The sequence below is a fragment of the Hyalella azteca genome, unplaced genomic scaffold, assembly GCF_000764305.2.
Source record: "Hyalella azteca isolate HAZT.00-mixed unplaced genomic scaffold, Hazt_2.0.2 contig1623, whole genome shotgun sequence".
Lineage (NCBI taxonomy): Eukaryota > Metazoa > Arthropoda > Malacostraca > Amphipoda > Hyalellidae > Hyalella > Hyalella azteca.
Genome location: NW_025931927.1, coordinates 15,432 through 36,663, shown reverse-complemented (window position 1 = coordinate 36,663; position 21,232 = coordinate 15,432). Strand labels below are relative to the sequence as shown.

At 38.4% G+C, this 21,232-nt stretch overlaps 1 protein-coding gene across 2 annotated transcripts; it reads right to left on the bottom strand.

The window, feature by feature from the left end:
• Positions 1-2,274: 2,274 nt before the first annotated feature.
• Positions 2,275-17,840, bottom strand: LOC108678988 (sulfotransferase 1A1). Of its 2 annotated transcripts, XM_018167487.2 has the most exons (9): positions 17,533-17,567; positions 17,173-17,364; positions 13,984-14,129; positions 13,207-13,333; positions 12,866-12,952; positions 8,954-9,080; positions 6,856-7,022; positions 5,079-5,193; positions 2,275-4,887 (listed from the first exon to the last, which is right to left on the bottom strand). In XM_018167487.2, exons 2-9 carry the CDS (start codon positions 17,350-17,352, stop codon positions 4,778-4,780), a joined length of 1,059 nt encoding a protein of 352 aa, XP_018022976.1. In that variant the 5' UTR covers positions 17,353-17,364; positions 17,533-17,567; the 3' UTR covers positions 2,275-4,777. The 2 variants fall into 2 exon arrangements, with proteins under 2 accessions (XP_018022976.1, XP_018022975.1); XM_018167486.2 differs by having other exon boundaries at positions 17,173-17,840.
• Positions 17,841-21,232: the final 3,392 nt, after the last annotated feature.

Sequence of the window (21,232 nt, the reverse complement as noted above, 5' to 3'; positions counted from 1 at the left end):
TAGTTAGGTATATTGGCGACGCTGCTTCCACCTTCTGCGCCCTGGACAGGTCTCCCAGTCCCAGTTAATCAGAATAAGACAAAAACCCTTCAAAGTTTGCCCCAAATCCATCATGTTGCATTTCCAGCCTTTCTTTGTAATTTTACTGTTCCTTATTTGCCAATTTGTCTACAGCAATCTGTCTAGAAGCTTGCTTCTCACATCTTACTAGGCTTGGAAAGTCATCAGGTTTGTTGATGTTTTGATTTTTGAGAGTCCCGAAGTTTATTTGCACTACCTTCAAGGCTTCAAGCAGCCTTGTCATCGGTACCGACTCCGAAACGGGAGATTCAATCTCCGCCTCGGGGTCAGACGTCCCAGGTTAAAGCCTAGTTGTTCTCGTTTTTTTCCTACGTTTACTCCCAAGTCCCACCCCGTCCCATATTCTAAAAAGAATGAAATAACCACCTAAAGCTTAAGCAACAAGTTTCGAGATCGTTACTTACGAATTTGATGACCTCTTCTTACCGATCACGTAACCAGATCTTTGCTTACAATCGACACCAGAGATGTTTACGCGATGAACGCCGGCCATCGAGGCATCGACCATCTTTGTTGAAGGTGACAGGACAATAGTCACAAAACTATCAGGAAACCAACACTCCAACAGGTGACTGACGTCAGACGCCAGTTAAGGTACGAACTAAAATTCGGATTGAACCAAAGGACTAGAAGCAGGAAGCTTTACTTGGACCGGTCCGCCCATGGTTGACCTAATGTTATTTTAACCATGGTTGAACTTATAAATTACGGTAGTTCAACCATGACTTTAACCAAGGGTCTGCCACATGGTTGAGAGAAGGTAGGTGAGAACACAACCCGAAAATTATCTACGTAACTTTGAGGCTATGAAAGTTACACACATACCAATGAAAGACCTGCATGCCGAAAATATTATGTCACACACATAGGTATAATATCCAGCACAATTACTTTACCAATTAATTCGTTCACCAATAAATCGCTTTCCCCGCCCCCGTGCTTTTATGAAACATCCTAAATTAACTTGGATGTTTTATCACAACACAGCATTGCCGTAAATTATGAACACGTATTGTCAATGAAGGTTATTAGTAAGAAAACAACCAATTTGATAATAGAGTACAATTTCGTAGAAAATTTAGTAGTATGAAGCTCGCTGATTAAAAATGTAGAGGAGGGGGAGTGGAGGAGGGGAATGTGCAGCCAGACGTTAGAAGGCAGAGCCTGCAGGCCGATAAATTTTAACCGCGTGAGGCCGTTTGGGCTCGATGCGGCGTTCAGCGACCGCTCCACCTGACTTGACTCTTAAGGCCCTGGTTGAGAACCGAGAGGCTTCGAACAGGCTTGGCTCTTCCCTATGCGTTTCTTCACTAATTAGGATAGACTTTACTCCACTCGCAAATGAGATGGCGATATGGATTTTTCCATACTTATCCAGCTATTTATTTATAAGCGTCGACCAGTAACAAAAAATATGTAAACTTTGTATTAAAAGAGTTTTAATGAGAGGAAATTAAAAGAAACTTTGAATATTATTGTTCATCATGTCTGCGACTTTTTTATTTTTTTCGAGATGTTAACGGGTTGTAATTTTTATTCTCCATTGAATGGTATACTCGGCATTCCTTGATCAGCCTCCTTGTTGTAGATATTTTCTACCGAAAAATAGTTATGATCGAGTCTGCTGATAAGCGGAGGGAAAATCCCGCATACTAGCTGCTCAAATGGAGACGTTGTGCAATGTTTGAGGGGAAAGAGACGTCGTAAATTATTCAACTGTCAGTTCACGACGGGTGGCATGGTAAAGGCGAAGTCAATGAGGGGCGAAGAATAATACATGACCAGTGGTCGGCCTAGTCCAATTAGTTATAGTCGACCGTTGGCCATTCCTCGGCCACCTGAAAGCGACCAGTTACCGCTAAGAATGGTCTGGCTAGGATATCATATTACAAAGAGTATACAAGCTCGAGGGTAGCGACTGGCCGAGCTTTGGGCAGATCAAGGATTTTACACGATGGTCGCGAAAACCTCGCTCTCAGACTTCACTGCATTTTGACTACAAGCCTTAAGGGTGACAAGAAAGGCTAACTCGTGCAAGAATTTAGAGGATGATATCAACGAGGAGAAAACTGACAATTTTTTTGGCCATTCTGTAAATTCAAGTACATTACAACAGAAACCAAATCTGTCAATCATGATATATTGATTCTTGATTCTCATTCAAAATTGTGAATAAAATTGAATAAAGCTGTGAGAAAAATTATTTGCCACTCAAAAAAGTGAAAATATAGTATATGCAAGCTTACCAGTTCATTTATGCTGCTAGCTGTCAACTGCAGTGTTTTCCCAGGGAGTAATAACCCAAACTTTTATTAATTTATGATAAATTTGCCCACTTTGCCGTAAGTTTGCCTGTGGACAACGTAAACCAGATATTGTAAACCTCTTATTCCATTTAAACAACTTGCTTTTCGAATTTCCCGATGACGAGAATTTCACTCTCGTTGTTCATCATGTCATATTTATCATAAATTGAGTGTTTCGCTATCAATAAATAGCATTTATAAGCAAAATTTCGAAGTATATAAGCGTCTAGAATCTTTTATAACAGCTAAAAATTTAGCAAACACTCGCGAAAGTGACGGAACACATAAGCTCGACGGCATCGGACTCCGAATGTAAACAAAGGATGAAGCGAGCCTCTTATTGCTTTGATGATATACCATTTTAGAGCAGTCATGCGTGCGTAAGTTTTGATAATGCTGAAACATTTACGACTTACGAAATGCGGAGATTCTTGTACGTAACTAGAGAAAGTTACGTATACTTAGCGATATTATGACTATCATAATATCTCACAAAATCAGCTGAAGGGAAATAAGAAAAGGTTGTATTTCAACAGGATACTGACAATAATTAAAGAGTCTGAAAATATCATGAACAATTTCAAAATTCATAGTATATTTTTCCATGTTTTTGTGGTAGAGGCCACATAGATTAAGTGTAGGTTAAAGACTGGACATTAGGAAAGAGGCGCGTAAGAGTTGGAAGATGGTGGTTTAGAAAAAATTGGGGATGGCTTCTTTTTATGATAGCTTTCCGCTAACCCTATTGAATTTACGCATGTAAAGGGCCCTTAATAATTATTCTTCACGATTAAATATTGAGAAGCGAATGTTGCTCCAGCGTCTGTGTGACGTCGTAGGAGAATAATGTGTGGAGGTGCTACATCGGGAAATCTTGCAATACTTGTTAAGAACCTACATGAATATTTCAAACGCTTACTTTGTGTTACTGTTGGAAACTAACATGTCAAGCAGATATACCGAGACATCCTTCACATTAAAAAATGTACCAGGTATTAATATAGGGAATGGTTATAACGATCAGCAACCACTTATAACTTCTTCCTACTCTGTGGTTAATAGGAAAAGTATCTGTATAAGAAAATAAAATTTCTCACCCGCCTTTGAATGATAGGGGTCACGACAGGCTACGTACCATATATAGAAACGGTTATGTATTGAAAAATTTTGGTAACTACCGTTTTCTTTAAGCTGAGCTAACAGTTTACGTGTCGTGAGAGCATGAGCTTTTCGTAGTTTTAGGTCTTGAAAAGGACTGGTAACTAGCCGTACTATAAAGGACTAGTAGCCAACTAGCCGATTAAAGATATGTACAGTAGTACTAAAGGTGTGCGTCGGTCTGACTGTCGAAATTAAGGAGATGGCCGAGCACTAGTTCCATTGTAATGACTCAACACCTCGTGTCAAGATATATCTGAGGCAGTATATGTCTTTGCATGATGATTCTTCACTGTTCCCTCACAAACAGTCGAAGAATCCCTCACGCGAGTAATAGAATATATAATGAGCTAGTAATTGAATATATAATTTGCCCCTAGAAACAATAAAAACACGATAAATGGAGGCAAACATGCAATAGATAAACATGTACAACAAATCCCACATATAACAAATGTAGTATTAAATATCTATCGATTACTATTAATTCCCTCGTGAAGCGTATCTATGACACGAATAAGTAGATTAAGAGGCGTCATGCTACATAACGATTCTAACAAAGAGCGTTTCCAACAAAACGTTGGAAAATACACAAGAGAACATAAAATCAATACAAGAAAAATCCCTGTTATTTAGGACATTGTAAAAATATACTCATTACCAAGGTTCATATTAATTCGATAATGAATACAATCAATTCCACACTGAACAAGATTGTATCTTGGTCATTGGCATATTGTGATTAGGAAATGATTAATTATTGGATGCTGGCATGGAAGTTTGGCGCAGCGACCGCTTCACATCAGCCGTGAAGACGAGCCTTCATTGTTAACTATCAGCGAGCTGCAGGTACTCGAATGAAATCTCAAGCCTTGCTTTAATTTACAACCATGCTTGTTGTCCAGTCCTGATTTCGAATTAGTCACGCAATATATATCGAGTGAATGATCAGGAAATATTTAGCGAAAATCCTCCTTTTACGTCTTACTTTACCAACTTTATTAAAACGTACGTCAATTCTGTGGTTGAAAAACTGCAATTAGTTTCAAAATTCGAGCAGTAAAATTCTGAGATATGAAATTTTACGATAACAGGCAATCTATAACACTATTTTAAATCGTTGCAGAAAATCGTTTAAGAATGGTGAAACAAAATTCTGAATTATGTGGAACTGGGATACATCATGGGCTCGAAGACAGTTGAACTGCGTCGGCATCACAGATCACCCCATATCAATGAAATCTTGCTTTGAATTCCTGGTCCGTGAAATGTTTCATGATGAAATCATTCATCATCTTCTCTTGTTCTTCTGTAAGCTCGCCTTTCCAAGCCATCGCCAACCCTGCAACATTTGTTAATATTTAGGTCAAAGCAGAGATGAAGAATTCAACTATTTCAATAAATGTACAGTAAATTCTTCACGACAAGAAAAGTATATAAAGCTGCGCTAAGGTTATTTCTTTTCTATTTCAACAATTGTAACAAAGAGGGTAAGTATTTCCATTAAAATATATCTATTTCGTAATAGCTCACCGCGCCTGATAAATGGTCCGTCTTTTTGAGCAACATCCATGTTGCTCACAGCGGAAGACATGACTCGGTATGGGTCAAACTTCTGCATGTTCTTGAAGCAAGTTTGTCGCTCCACCTGCGGCAAGAGCAAGTACATATTCATTATTAAGTATTCATTGTACTACCATGAACTTTTCTAAAGATTTGCTAACACAAGCTACATGTACATTTCGAATTTATATTTTTTATGATCCCTAATTATCGGCCAATTGAGACGGTAAAGTACAGGGTTAATCTAAATAATGGACCAAATTTGATAAATTCGCATTTATTTAGGTATACATTCAAAATGAGTAATTTATACACCAATGGAAAGAGAAAGATTCCATTTTTCATATTATATGCATTCAGTATGGCCCCCTTGTGATGCACGACTAATGTCTAAAAGGTAGCCAAATTCGTCCCACACACGAGAAAGCATATCTTTCGTTACTGAGTGCACCGCAGCAGTGATACGGTTCTTCAGATCAACCAGAGTTGCTGGTAGAGGCGGGACGTAAACAGAGTTGCTGGTAGAGGCGGGACGTAAACAGAGTTGCTGGTAGAGGCAGGACGTGAACAGAGTTGCTGGTAGAGGCGGGACGTAAACAGAGTTGCTGGTAGAGGCGGGACGTAAACAGAGTTGCTGGTAGAGGCGGGACGTAAACAGAGTTGCTGGTAGAGGCGGGACGTAAACAGAGTTGCTGGGAGAGGCGGGACGTAAACAGAGTTGCTGGTAGAGGCGGGGCGTAAACTGAGTTGCTGGTAGAGGCGGGACGTAAACAGAGTTGCTGGTAGAGACGGGACGTAACAGTTTCCATGACGCAACTCCATAAGAAATAGTCATCTGCATGGGGTGAGATCAGGTGATCTCGCTGGCGCCAGATCTTTATTTTCTATGCGTACTATCCATCGCTCAGAAAGTGACAAATCCAAGAAGATTATGACATCAAGCAGCCAATGAGGAGCACAAGGGTGCTTCCCACAAATATCGAACATTTATAAACGTCTAAAAAAAAATTCTTTGAATCTTTCTCTTTCAATTGGTGTATAAAGTATTAATTCATAATCCATACTCAAATAAATGCGAATTCATTAAATTGGGTCCATTATTTAGAATAGCCCTGTATATTTTGACTAAATTTCCCTTCTGAATTTCTGTCTAATTTCACCCTGTCTGACTTCAAGCGAACAGCTTTGGTCATATATCATCAGCCAAAGGAACCGTTTACTTCGCTTGAAATTCCAGGAAGTACCAAGTTTGCCAGCTGCAATTGCCATTTACGTTTTCAATTTTAGTTTTTAATAATCTTTTATCACATACAATATAAAATCACCGCCTTTTTTGTAAAGAAACATAAACAGGCATTCAATGACTTGCGTTTTACGTGTTTCATATAGGATTTTACGCAACTCAGATTTGGGACAGACTCAATAGCCTAAAAAATTGTCGCCAACATGTTGAATTAAGTTGATGAGAGGTATTAAACAAGCAATTTGATACATTGGTTCGTTCATTCTCATGCTCTACGTTTTATGCTTACATTTTCTCCAAGGTCGACTACATCTCAAACAAACCTTTCTCACATTCGTTCAGTGTTAAAAGAAATGTTACACAACTTCATTTATACTACTATTTAGAGATATTCAAGAATTCTTGGTCCTCAAACGATAAACCTCTCAATGATTCTACAAGCACTCGAGTTCTACTACTTTTCTCAAAGTCCAGGAGCTGGAAGTCTTTTAAGTGACTACATACGTTCTGCAGCTGGAGCTCCGACAGCCCGGTTCCCAGGAAGACGTTGAGTTTACGCAGCTCAGCTTGGATGTCTGCTTTCAAATCTTCGTAAAACAGGAGGTAAAAGTTGGGGTGCAATTTGAACTGAAGAGCCTCCCTCACAAGATTTCCATACGAGCCATAGATCACTAGAAGAAAGCAAAAGCTTCATTGTTGTAAATAAAATTAATTCTCTAATGGCTTTTACTAATGAAAATATTTATGGTGCCCTTCTAAATTCTTTTACCTTTTGCGGACTGAAGCGTAGCGCCATGGTATTCGTTGAGGTAAATCAGGCATGAATCGGACATGTACATTATAGACAGCTGACTAATTTCTTCATTTGGAAGTCATTTTTCCAAAAGGATTTCAGCTGCTTAAGTATACCCATAATTAGTAACTTCTCGAGTCCGAACATTATCGCCTCGCTCAAAGGCTTGCAAGAGGTTATTGCTGGAGTAAGAAGCTCGTGCAAAGAAATGCATACGATGCTTGTATACTTGTTACATTTTGGGTCGGAATAAAGAGGTAGGATGCCAGAAAGAAGTGCATAAAGGGAAGTGAATAAATTTCAGAAACGGCATTAGGTCAAAGTATTCAAAATTTTGTTACACTTACTTGGGAGACAACTTACAGTGACCGCATGCGCTTCAACACGCAAGATTCGCGCAAATGAACATGTACCTACGCTAGAGCTGAAACACGCACGTTCCGGATGCAACGATGCTTAAGAGGAACCCAGCAGAAGGAAAGCTTCTAAGTATTCTACACAGCATGCTTGGAGTGAAAGAAACTGTGAGGAGGTAGACATGTCTAGTGTTCATCCCACAATCCCATTTTGGAGATGCAAGAGTGCGTTTGCGGTGCAATAATAGCGTCACCATGACTAACTGGATCTTGCTTCCCTGCAATGAAGTTAGACAATGAAATGACTTACGCAACTGAATTGCTAATATGCCACCTGCAAAACGTCAGCCATGGAACAAATTCTAGTATGCTCATTAATTTCTGTTCTGTTGTTTAACTGGTTGATTTGGCATTGCAGCATATTAGCTGCAACATTCACTACGGGGAGATAGCTGCCTACCTTGCCAAAAATTTTTACCAGACTTACGTTAGTTAATGTTGTATAATATGGTCAACTGGACCTGCAAGAATGAATCCAGTTTAAATTTAAAAACAGAAAAGAAAAAGAACCTCGTATTTAAATTCAACTTCAGTTTATTTAGCAGTGAGAGAAATAGCAAAAAATCAGCATCCATTTACGATTTCCGTGCATAATCTTGAACCAAAATTATGTAGTACAAACAAAATTTTCTGGCAAGCAAGACCAAGCAACTATCCGAAAAAATGATACGGATTTCTCGTCTTTCATACCACTAATGAATAAAAATTTATCAGTCATACCCGTCTACTTTGAAATTATTAAGGGGACCGGCTACCTAAAATTTTCAATTTTGGCGTTTTCCGGTTTTTGGGCTCATCTTAAAGCTTACTTTTTGACGCATCCAACGGTACCAGAATCATCCCTCTACGTCGAAAAATGATTTCGTAACAGCCCCCCGAAGGGAGGGAGTTTTTAGAGCCCTCAACTAAAGTCTATGGGATTAATTAGAAGGCTAGACACACTAAAAAGGAACGTCTGACGTAAAGCGGCCAATCATGGCATTATCCGGTGCTCATACTCATCTTAAAGCTTACTTTCTGACGATTCCATTGGTGGCAGAATCAAAATGAGAAAAATGGGAAAAACGCGCATAAAAAAAACTATGGGGAAAATGAAAAAACCCATGATTGAATCGACAGATATGGTCTTTACGAATAGAATGATACGTGTCTCGATGTTGTAGGATGATATTTGTAGGAGGAGATAGATTTTCTAAAGTCCCCCTTTTTAGCTATTTTCTATGAATTTCCCATTTTCTATCAGTTTTTTCGAAAAATTTATAGGAGCAAAATGTAATTTTTTTACATTTTACGTACGTATGTGAAGTTTCATGATGATCGGATAATAACTGTAGAAGTTTTTCCGGAGGGTAGCCGGTCCGGGGGTCCCCTTAACATTGCTTACTGAACTCACTCAGATCGTTTACGAAATACTCAATGAAGACGTCTTGGGAGCCAGTGAAGCCATGAGATTTCAGAAGGCGGCAATGATGCTGGAACGATAACACCACATCTTTCGGGTGCCGAACGATAAGAACCACCTGTAAATGCAAACAGCTTTAGTTTTAAGATTATGAGGACATATTTCCCCATAAGACCTGAAAGTCATCGATAACGTCTAAGTTAAAAGCAAATGATGCTGGTAGCACAGTCTAGCCAGTCTGAAGACGAAAAATGTAGTTATAGAAAGAATGATGCTGGTAGCACAGTCCGGCTTGACCTACCCGTAAACGACAACAACGTTTGCTTATGAACAAATGATGCTGGCAGCACTGTCCTGCGCATTCATCTCGACACAGCTGCGTATAAAACTTTTACTATCTTCAATTACTGAACATATAAAACCGCCATTGAAAGAAAATAAATCCACTGAACGCATGACACTTGATAGCGTGTCCTAGATTACATTGGAGTAATTGGACAACAACCATGACGTCGAGACCATCTCGCCTGCTATCTTCTGTCTTGACGAGGGCACGGAAACCCATTGAGAGGACTAACAAGACCATCGCTCGCACTGTGCTGGAGAAACCCGCCTGCATCGTCATCATGCAGAGGTGCACAACATATTAAGCGACCAACGATTGCTGGAACCCTCTTCATTTTGGATTGGATCCCAGCATTCTATTTCCAAACTACCGAATTTGTCTAAACTTTGAGATTGTTTGCGGAGGGACTTACTCACTCGAAATATTTGTGTCGTATCCTATTTACGTGTAGTATGTACTTATGTCCAACAAAAGTTCATCATTCAAAGTTTCTCTTAACTTGAAAAAGAATGTTGTTACATTCAAAAGTTCGTTAATATATTATTACTTGCTAAACCGCCATTTTGATCTACCAACGTCATCTAAAGAATTGTTCGACTCCTTGAAAATTGTAATGCATTCTCTGGTCATAATTTGTGCGCATATAAACAAGAAAATTCTACCATCTAATTCTAATACTATGCAAATGAACGTAAATGCAAACATACATGCAAATTGGATTATTTCAAGCATGAATAAGCAAGGGTCACGTACTCCCGAACATACTATGCGCTGATTGATTCTTGCGCCCCACTTTTTTAATTCTGTCAAGTTCAATATGAAAATGCGGATTATAAATGGTATTATTATTCCAATGAGGATCTTGCATTTCTTGCCAAGCAAATTAAAGGTGGATACATTGTAACGATCCTGTCAACATGAGAGCTAAATTTGGTTTTTAATGAATTCATTTAAAGCTCATGTAGAACCTCTTCCTTTGAATTCTAAACATTTATCTTCGCGCTGTTTATGTGCAAGACTTTGAATTAACTTCTGGCACTGAAGACGTGAATGTTGCCAATAAGTCAATTATTTCTTGGCTGGAAAGAGATGAAGAAAGAAGTCACCTCCCTTGGAAATGAAAGCAAACTGATGGAATTGCATTAGCAGCTGCCCCCGCTCAGTATTTTTGCTCATTGTGAATTACATAATATGTATGGACGGCTGTCTCTCATTGCTAAACATTATATTGCTCAACACGTTGAGTGCGGCACAGCCCACCAGCGCTGCCAGATGGCCTAAAAACGGCCAAGTTCGCGGATAAAAAGGCCTACAATTCAAAATATACCAGTAAATTCGTAGGTTCCGGTGCAAAAATGAAATTCTCCTTTCTTCCGTTCATCTTGAGATTTAATGACGTAGTACTACCATTATAATTTTTTGTCGACAAACGCAATTGGAAAAAACTAAATTTCGGAATTTGTCCGGAAAATAAGACCCTGCAACACACCGGTGGGTCGTGCCGAACTCGACGTGTTAACGTTTTGTTTAACGGAATAACATTGCCAGTCTGTGAATAGATCATATTTCATGCTTGCGATATACAGGGTTATTCAAAATGATGGAACCAATTTAAAAAATTCGTACGTATTTAAGTATACATTAAAAGTAAATAATTTATACACCAATGGAAATAAAAAGATTCGAAGTTTTTTTTTGAATGCAGAAAAGCAGAATTGAGTGGCGGCGGCGTCTTGATGAATGAAACTTTTTGACTGTGTCACTTCCTGAGCGTCGGATAGGACGCATAGGAAATCTGGCAATATACTTCTGGCCACCGAGATCGCTTGATCTCACCCTATGTGACTATTTCTTGTGGGGTTACGTCAAGGAAGCTGTTAAGGTCCTTCTTTTACCAGCAACTCTGCTCACGTCCCGCCTCTACCAGTACGAGTGGTTGACCTGAAAAACAGTGTTGCCAGATGGTATATTTATATACCAGATTTTACAAATCTGGTATTTTCAGGAAGTGTCTGGTATGACTATTTTAGATCTAGTATATTTGCCTAAATGTGGTATTTTTCTGGTATTTTCTGACTTAATGCAAATTTACTGCATTAAGTTCCACCTCTGAAGTTTGAACGTCCTCCAGCGTAGGCGTTGATTATATAGATAGATTACCGTCAGAGCGGCGCGACTAGAGGTTTCCCGCCATTTTTTGGAACCGCAAGTTTATCACTTGATAAAATAACCCAAATCTAATTGTTAACATTTAATAAAAGTGCTAATTAGTGCAATATAAGCACGAGAGTGATGATCCATGATTGATTACTGATCAGTGATGATATGGCCTAGGACGAGTGAGGTTGTCGAACCGATCTCTGCGACGCAAGCTCCACCATTTTTGTTTGGTGGTTTTGAATTCTAGAGTGCAACTTGAATTCTGGGGTGCCATTCGATATTTCAGTGATTTGAAAATCATCATCCATTCATAGAACTGGCTGCCTACCACATCACTTGTCTACTTTGACCTGTCTCCAATGCATTCGTGGAGCGAGTGTTTACATTAGTCACCTATGTGAAAAACAAGCAACGAAATAAAATTTCAACTAAGGTACTGAAGTCCGTTATTCGGACCAAAAGCTATCTGCTCAACCGCAACAAGTGATCACACCCGAAATGTGAGATAAATGCAAGCATGTACGAAAATAAGCAAGAGGAAGATGACCTGTTTCCGTGGCTTGCTCATGTTGAGCGAAGGGGAAGAAGTGCCACAATGTGATAAAAAAGGAAAAAGTGTCAATGTAATCAAACGCAGGAAAAGAAAAGTGTCAAAATGTTGCAAACAGAGGAAAAAAATATAAAGTGTTCAATTTGGCAAATTATTGTCAAGCCAGATACACAAGAAAATTTTTTTCTTTGTCTCAACGTTTCTGACGAATTAATTTCATCAAATTTTTAGGTAATAATCTGTTTTTGAATAATAGAATTTGTGGTATTTTTGGTATTTAGAGCAAGGCAATCTGGTATTCTCGCCAAGCAAAAAGCTGGCAACACTGCTGAAGAACCAAACACTGCTACGGTGTACTCGGTAATAGAATATATGCTTTCTCGTGTGTGGGATGAGTTTGTCTACCGTTTAGATGTTTGTCGTGCAGCACAAAGGGGACATGTTGAACATTTATATATATGTGTAATGTATGAGATTACGCGCGTGAAGGGTGGGAAGAACACGGCAACACGAAACAGGATTTATTGAAACCACATAATGATCACGAAACAAGAACGAAAGCTAATGGAGCACGACTCTTCTTCAAACGGAACACGACAAATCGAGCTTCTTCTTCGTGGCTAGATATTAAGCATACAGGAATCTTGATATGCTACACCTCTCCCTTAAATCATTTACATAACCATTTGAGCGAAACATAACCATAACCAAAATTAAATATCAAATCAACTTTAAAATCTGACCAACACTAGAAGAGACATAAAATAACGTGATCTCAACGTTGAAAAATGATCGATATCGGGACACAGCATCAAAGGTTGGCACATGATATAAAAACGTTTCATACCTTGCATTTGTTGATCAGGCCAGGCTGGAAGCAGGATGGGGGCAAGTGCGTCTTAAGAGTACGAGGCTCCGTTAATGATTCTGCCATCTTCAAAAATGTTAAATTAACACCTTCATATGTTGCCCGTGAAATGATGACATGAACTTCAATAGAATAAAGGCAACAAATTAATTATCGATTAAAAATATTACGATACGCATATGAACAACATTTATTCATTTTTACCGGTAAACGGTGTAATTTTGATCATAATTTAACTATATTCTAAATTTTGATAAAAAATTATTGAAAGATTTATGTTATACATTATAATAGTGCAGAGACTAACTGCATGCCCATACTTGAAGATGAATTCCACGCTTGGGATCCAAGTTAGGGCAGCGAGTCTTGAACGTGCTGAACATGGGTTCGTCTAAGTACTTTTCGACGGATGTGGTAAGCATGTAGTCGTGCAGCGCCATGTCCGTCCTGCGCAAGTTGAGCGTTTCAAATGTCGGTCGTACAAGGATGGCGATCACGCTGCATCACAGATGTTTCATGGTTTACGGATTTCAATAAGAACCGGGTTTCGCAGCAATTACTTGCTATTATTCTCGACTGAAAACATTCGCTTGTCTGCCACGAATCACAAACTGAAACATCAAACGCTAGTATCATCATTATGTTTGCATCATGCACGTCTTTGGACACAGGATTAGTGAACACGTTCAAGCTGAGAACTTTGGAATTTGTTTTAATTACAGTACTGCTTCTGAACCATACGGTAACTTGTTCATCTCCACTCAACTCCACGGCTATATCAGACACGTGGATGTGCAATGTGTGGCGCGTTTATATTTCAACCTAAAATGGGCGCAGAGGCGTCAACCCTACGCTCCCGTAATGGCGTCTTTTCTTTGCGTTAAACATAGTTTTTTAACCCAAGATTTTTTCAGAGTTCCTCACACTTGTGCTTAATCTCTTATAACAGAGGCAACAGGGTGGCCACATAACGTTGCCCATATAGCTCGAAACTGCGAGTCCAGCGATATGTTGTTTAATGCCGAGTGTGACACGCATCAAAAGGCTTGGAATTACAGTATCAAGAGTTATTAAAAATATTTTAAATTAGTTCTTACTCTATAACGGGACTCCGAGCCAAGAGAGGCTCTTCGGGATTTTGGTGATCGAGATCGGGGTTGTTTCTCATGTTCCAGATTATCTCCTGAAGCCACGTGGTGCCACATTTGGGGTACGACATTACCAAGACGTCGTCTGGACGAAACTGGAAAATGTAAGAAAAATTCTATGCTTCTTTTTGTTCGAACATAAAGATTTAGAATGCACTAAAATAAATACTGAAGAAATGAAAATTCATTAGGCACCTGAATAATCTTCCAATATTAACAGACGTAACCAAATGTGTAGAATAATAACCGTAACACACTTCAATGAGTAGCGGTTGTGTGAGTTGGTGAAGACTCACAAAAGTGAGCTTTCGTTCCTTAACATTACTCACAAGCTTGAGCAATCGTTCCTTAGCATTACTTACACAATTTAAGTGAGCTATCGTTAATCGTTCCTTAACATAACTCACACAAGTGAGTCGCGGCTGTACTAGTATGACCAAAAAATGATCAAGATATCTGAAAAATCCGTTCGCTTTTAGACAAGCTATCGCCTGTAAGACTAATGTACCAGGTTGTAATGAAAAAGCTGTACGTAAAATTACTGGATATGAAATGAACAATAATTTATTTCACCCTTTCGCATGCTTAATATGTCCTTGATGGAGCTAGTTCTGAATTATTCGGATTAGTTACAGTGTTTTCTTAGTAAACACACGTTATGTTGTAAGGGATTGCAATAGGACTCTTGAAATTTATCGTTTAGCGTTTTGATTCACCTTTGACGTGACCTCGTTTAGATGCGCTTTGTATTTCGTCATTGTATGGGAATCCCACCACAGAGGTGCGTGTAGGTATTATGTCTAGTTATTCATGTGATAGTCATGTATACATACGTACAGGGGTTGGACAAAATAATTGGAACACTACACCTATTAGTATATTTTCTTTAAAATCCTCCTCTGTCCAAAATATTCATCAGTTTCATTATATTGGTATATTGGTATACATACATAATTAATATATGTTGTTTTTACGATTACAGGTATATTGCACAATCTATTCTAGATTTATTTAAAAATTAGGCAAGATGCGTGACTTAACTGATTTCGAAAAAGGGCAAATTGTTGGTGCTCGCATGACATGAGCTTCGATCACCAAAGTCGCTGAGGTTTTCGATTTTTCGAGAGCTACTATATCAAGGACGATGACGCAATTCGAAAAACAGGGGAAAACATCTAATAATCGCATTAAATGTGGTCGACCCTCAAAGCTATCAAGCGCCCTTAAAAAAAGGCGATCTACGGCTACAAAGGTGCGTGCAGAGTTAAATCAGCATGCCAGCAATGAAGTTTCTACCAAAACCGTTCGTCGTGAGCTTCATAAGGGTGGATACCATATTGGGAATGATAGTAATACAAAAGCTATCGAGATTTTGCCGTATTATTTATTCAAGAGTTTACACTAAAAAATGATCATTGATATAAGGAATTGTTTGAAGAAGCTCAAGTATTGGTCTTAAGCATCAAGATGTGGACAAAGTTTTCATCAGCTGGTTAGGTCTTGCTCAGGTAAGTACAGATAAGGGGCAGCTGCAACGCCAGCACGGGCGTATGAGTCCGCACCATCCAAATGTTCTGTTGCGAAGAAACGGTAAAATCAATAATCGCCTAATAAATACAGAGAAAATATAGAATTTATAATGAATGCGGAAAATTTGAATATCAATTGGATTTAAACAATTTACCTTAAGTGATAAGTCCACTTAAGAGGCAATCTGAATTTTTCAAAGATTAGTATTTAACATGCAATTAGTAATTTAATTTGTAATTTGAAATTTGACTGGGCCAATCTTAACGAAGTGAATAGCATGCGTAAGAAAATAATTAAAGCAATAGAGGGAAAATTTGCACAAGAATACACGAAGGCGTCACCATCGTCTGTATCATTCTAACTTAGCTATAAACGTCAAGATCACACAATATGCCTATTACTTTCTACAGAAAGAAACGTGGAAACTTAATATAGACTTTTTTAATTTTAAAGATTTTAATTTATAATTTCCAATAACCATGGTAGAGCCGCTATCAGGAAACCTCTACTTTCTTCTTGAAACATTCAGAAGCGGATGCTGTGGTGCAAGGACCACAAAACCTGGTCTCCAGACCAGTGGAGGCGAGTAAAATTCTTAGACGAGTCCTCCTCCTACGAGTCAGACGAGTCTTCAGTCATCAGACGAGTCCCTCAATATTCTCAGACGAGTCCTCCTCCTGTCTGGATGAACTGGAGAAGGTTTTGATGGAAGAGTGGCTGAAAATTCCAATAGAACAAGTCAAGAAGATGTACGATTCGATTCCCAGACGTATTGAAGGCTAAAAGAGGGTTCAACTCCGTATTAAATAAAGTTTTTCTAAATTTATCAGGTGTTCCAATTATTTTGTCAAACCCCTGTATATCCAGTGGTTTATATAGGTGACTATGAATATCATTACTTTTATCAATCTGTAACTTATTTTCGCCAAGTATAGGCATTATATTCTGATTTGTTAGTGTCTGTAATTTTGTTTTATTTATGCATTTTCAGAAAGGCTCCGAAACGTGAGGCCGGAGTTAAAAGTGACAAGGAAATACACGGTTTATTCATTTGTATTCTCGTATCCGTCATTTGTTTATTATTATAGTTATTTATTAAAAGTTTCTGGATACCAGAATTTGTTTGCTTATTTATTGAATAGACCCCAACAATGTGTACGCTAAGGTTCAAAATTATTAAGTGACGCATATAAAAGTGTGATTTGATATTTTTTCGTGTGATACAGCGACAAATTCTACAGACTTTAAATCATCAGTTAAACTTAATTACTTTGATGCAGGTAGGAGACACCAAATGCTATGAATATCATGGTTAAAGTTTCAAGGTTAAAGGGATTTAATTGAGTAGAAACAATTCTAAACTGAAGATCTAATTTCAGGAATGCGATTGATATTGAATAACATGTTTCATGCTCGAACGTATATGTTGTCATTATCACCGAATGAACATTATATGGAATTGTTACTTTTGGCTTTAATCACCTTTCTTCACTGTCTGCAATCAATCACTGTCTTCTCTTCACTGTCTGTTTAATCAATTTCTGCAATTTAATTTCCAGACCGTTATAAGAAATACATGCTCAGCAGTTAACTTGACTTTAAATAAACCTTGAAGTTGTAGATGTCTTCCTCATAGTACTTGATTCCTTCCGGAACAATTGTGCCACATGGGTTAATCCTGAAAATTTTGCTGACGTTCCCGGTGAAATCCTTGCTGTACTGCGTCTGCTGCTCCGGCGGCAGTGCCTCAGCGAATCTTCCGCCGCTTAGTTCCAGCCTTTCAAACATTGCGCGAGGTGACTGTAACGTATAATTTAATATGTAACTGTAAGTAAACAGAGAGCTCGTTAAATTTTACTCTTCATATCAAAAGAACTTGTTCACTTGACAGGAGGATGCTCGTAAGAAAAGTTACGTGTGTTACGTTATAAATTGTTCGGGTAAGATTTAGTTTAATCAAAAACTCACCTAACGTCGGTTGTACTTAAGATCACTTGATTGCTCAAGTCGCAAGTTTATCAAGAATTTAAAAGCAGAGAAAACAGCCAGGAAGTCACTGCATAAGAAGAAAATTCTCGCATAAGAAATGGTAAATTTTCCGCTTGTGCTTGTTTCGTAAATTTATTAGCAAAGATTATCTCACCGCGCGTCAAACTGTATTTTATCTGAACTGTATTTATCTGTTTTATATCATGATTGGTTCAAAGTACATAGCAAACCATATCTCGTCTTCACATTTGTTACATATGTATGCCTTTAGGAAAATAATTCAGGACACATATATGCATTTAGGAAAATATTTATCCATGCGCGTCAACATAAATAATTTCTTGTTCTCATGCTTGCATGATTCGAAGCAGAGATTCACAACAGGACAGAACCAATAAGAATAAAACAAGGTAAATTTTAAATGATGGACCCAATCTGATAAATTCGTATATATTTGGGTATAATGTTATAATTACTTATTTATTCGCCAATGGAAAGAGAGAGATTTAAAGTTTTTTAGCGCATTTTCTCATTTTTGAAAAAAAATGCACTATTGTGCTCGCCATGACCGTCCGTCTGTCTGTCCGTCCGTGACTTCACGTTTTCGTCCACGAGAAAATGCGCTCTGTCACTCACTGCAGTGAGTACTGAGTTATATTTTGTTTTTACATTTTTTGTAAATGTTCAACATGTCAAGCATGTGCTGCATGGCTAACATCTAAACGGTAGCCAAACTCGTCCCACACACGAGAAAGCATATCTTCTGTTACTGAGTGCCTGTAGCAATGANACGTAAACAGAGTTGCTGGTAGAGGCGGGACGTAAACAGAGTTGCTGATTGAGGCGGGACGTAAACAGTTTCTGGTAGAGGCGGGATGTAAATAGAGTTGCTAGTTGAGGCGGAACGTAAACAGCTTCCTTGCTGTAACCCCATAAGAAATAGTCACATGGGGTGAGATCAGGTGATCTCGGTGGCCAGAAGTGTATGGGAAATCTTCATTCTTGTGCGTCCTACACAACGCTCAGCAAGTGACTGATTAAAAAAGTTTCCGGCACCAAGATGCCCAATTCCGCATCTGAACATTCTAAAAAAATTATTTCTCTTTCCATTGGTGTATATATTATTCATTTGAAATTCATACATGAATAAATACGAATTTATTAAATTATGTCCAGCACTTAGAATAACTCTGTACAATCAAAATACTAATCAAACAGAATGGAAACACTACACCAGTGGTTCCCAAAGTGGGCGATATTGCCCCCCTGGGGCGGTGGAAAGATCTGGGGGAGGGAAGGTGAGGAAGAAAGGGGCAGTAGAGGGGCGGCAGTCCTCGAAGTTGAAGTCAGAAGTTTGTACGTTTGTTTGACGATTTGTACACAACACGTGCAGAACATGACTCCTAATCGAATAAGTTTTCACGAGCTAAAAATCACCGTTTGGCATTTAGAAATTTATATTCAAAATTTCGTTCGAATCTGTAAATTAGTTTGGAATATCTCCATATAACTCCCGAATGAAGGTGAAGTTTAAAACGTTTTCACGAGCTAAACATCACTGTTAATGAATACGTGTTCCAAGTTTTATCGAGCTGCGTTCATTAGTCTGGGAGATATTCCTTGGTCACTGAATTTGGAGATTGGCCGTGAGACCGGCTGCGAGTCTGGCCGTAAATTTGTCCGAGCCGTCTTGAATTTCTAGTGCTAAAACAGTTAAGTAAAAAAATATATTGGCTCACTAAATGTGAAATGCACATTTGTGTTTAACCTTTCTCTTCTAAAATTGAAGTATAAAGGGCTAGGTTAATTATCTGGAGGTAAACAATGTGTATTATCTTTGTACAGTATATGGGAAAAGGATGTATTTTAATAAGGATGTAAAAATTGTAAGATTGCTTTAGAAAGAATCGTAGCTTTGCTTACTGGTGTAGTAATTCTGATACGGATAATTCTGATTTTAGAGAGCGTAGAGTAAGGATGCCTCTATTCTGCGTGTTTATATCTTGATCCAGGTAGTCTCAACGGACTTTGTAACCATGCGCATTTTTATATGTGTTTTGATGTAAGATTTAAAGTATATCTTGACCAGGAAATACTTTTATTTATGAAGACAGTTCATGCGAATCAACAGCAGCAAACTAAAGATCAAGGAAGAGGCGTTTATTTTCATGTGTGCGGCGCTAGAGATTCACTGGGGAGCCAAAGGGGGCGCCAGCCTAATAAAAGTTTGGGAACCACTGCTATACACAAAACTACAATATACGTGGAAGCAAGGGTTTTAAAAATTAGCTTGAAAGTCAGTTCAATAAAATGAATCGCTGAGTCAAGTAGGTCACAATTTTGGTCCATTAATTTCTCAATGCATATCGTTCCGTAAATTGTCAAAATATCAACATCCTTATTGTCTAGCTAGAAAAAGTAGTATTCTATGCAAGATACATACACTTCTAACACATCATTGCTCACCTATACAAAGGAAACTAAATTTTGATTGATCAGCTAGCTGAAGGACATCAGTTAAGAAAGGGTCTTAATCGGTCGGTAGATATAGAGCACATGCGTTATCTATCAAGTGCTGATAACAACGGAATATTATTCGTGAGTTGCATGATTATCATAGGCCTGTCCAATATGTAAGGCTGCGAGATTGGACATGCTTGGTAACACTTCATGCACCTTCAGCCCAGGTATGAAATTTTTGTGATGGACTCAACTGCTCCCTCCGCGCATACAAAGACGCGTACGAAATGAACTCTTTATAATATACTTCAAAATCCAAGAGCTAAATAAAAATTTAGGACAAAACTCAACTTCTTTTGTGATACCCAATTAGATAATACTCAATACTTTAATTATTGGGAAAAATTGTGCTTCGCCGCACTTGCAATGACTATTTATGCTGTCCAAATATTAAAGTATAAGCAACTCGCACCTCCCTGCTACATTTTATTTGTTTTTCTTTTATTTTTGCACACATTCAAGTAGACTAAAATAAGCATTCAAGTAGACTAAAAGTGAGTTGCATTAGCGACTCTTTGAGGTTTGTTCCTGGCTTTTCCAGCAAGAAGCGTTATGTTAAAAATACCTGCACTCCAGTTGGCGTTTTTATAAAATTGTGACGCTACAGTGCGATGGCTCCTCTTACTTAAAACATAACATTCAAAACTAATAACCTTCTGATTGCTATGCAAGTCAGTTAGTTAGTATATTCGATAGAACAGCGAATGTGGTTTTAATTTCATTTGTTTGTTAGTTGAATGAATAATCTTCAGCGAGCCGAAACCAGGTGCTCAATTATGAAAATCTATCTTGTAATAAGTTAGGGTATCGTAGTTTCAGTATACAAACGTACGCTGTAATTATTTATATTTTGCTCCTCCAAATATGAGAATAGAACAAAAACGAAGGAATGAATGAAGCTGTAACTGGTACTCTGAGGACATCTGAGTTTGTGCTTATTGCGTCGCCGAGTTTTTCGACGAGCGAGCGTAGCCAGAGGAAATCACCGAGAGCGACGAGTACCAGGGCACCCACTGCCTCATCTGCAGATCGGCTCAAATGAGCTGTTACATCCAGCACTGTGGTTGCTTGGTGGCTTGTTACCCTTGCATGCTGTCAAACATCTTCTATAAGAATATCGTATGGCTGAAATAATTAGTAACTCCGAAGCCCTGGTAAG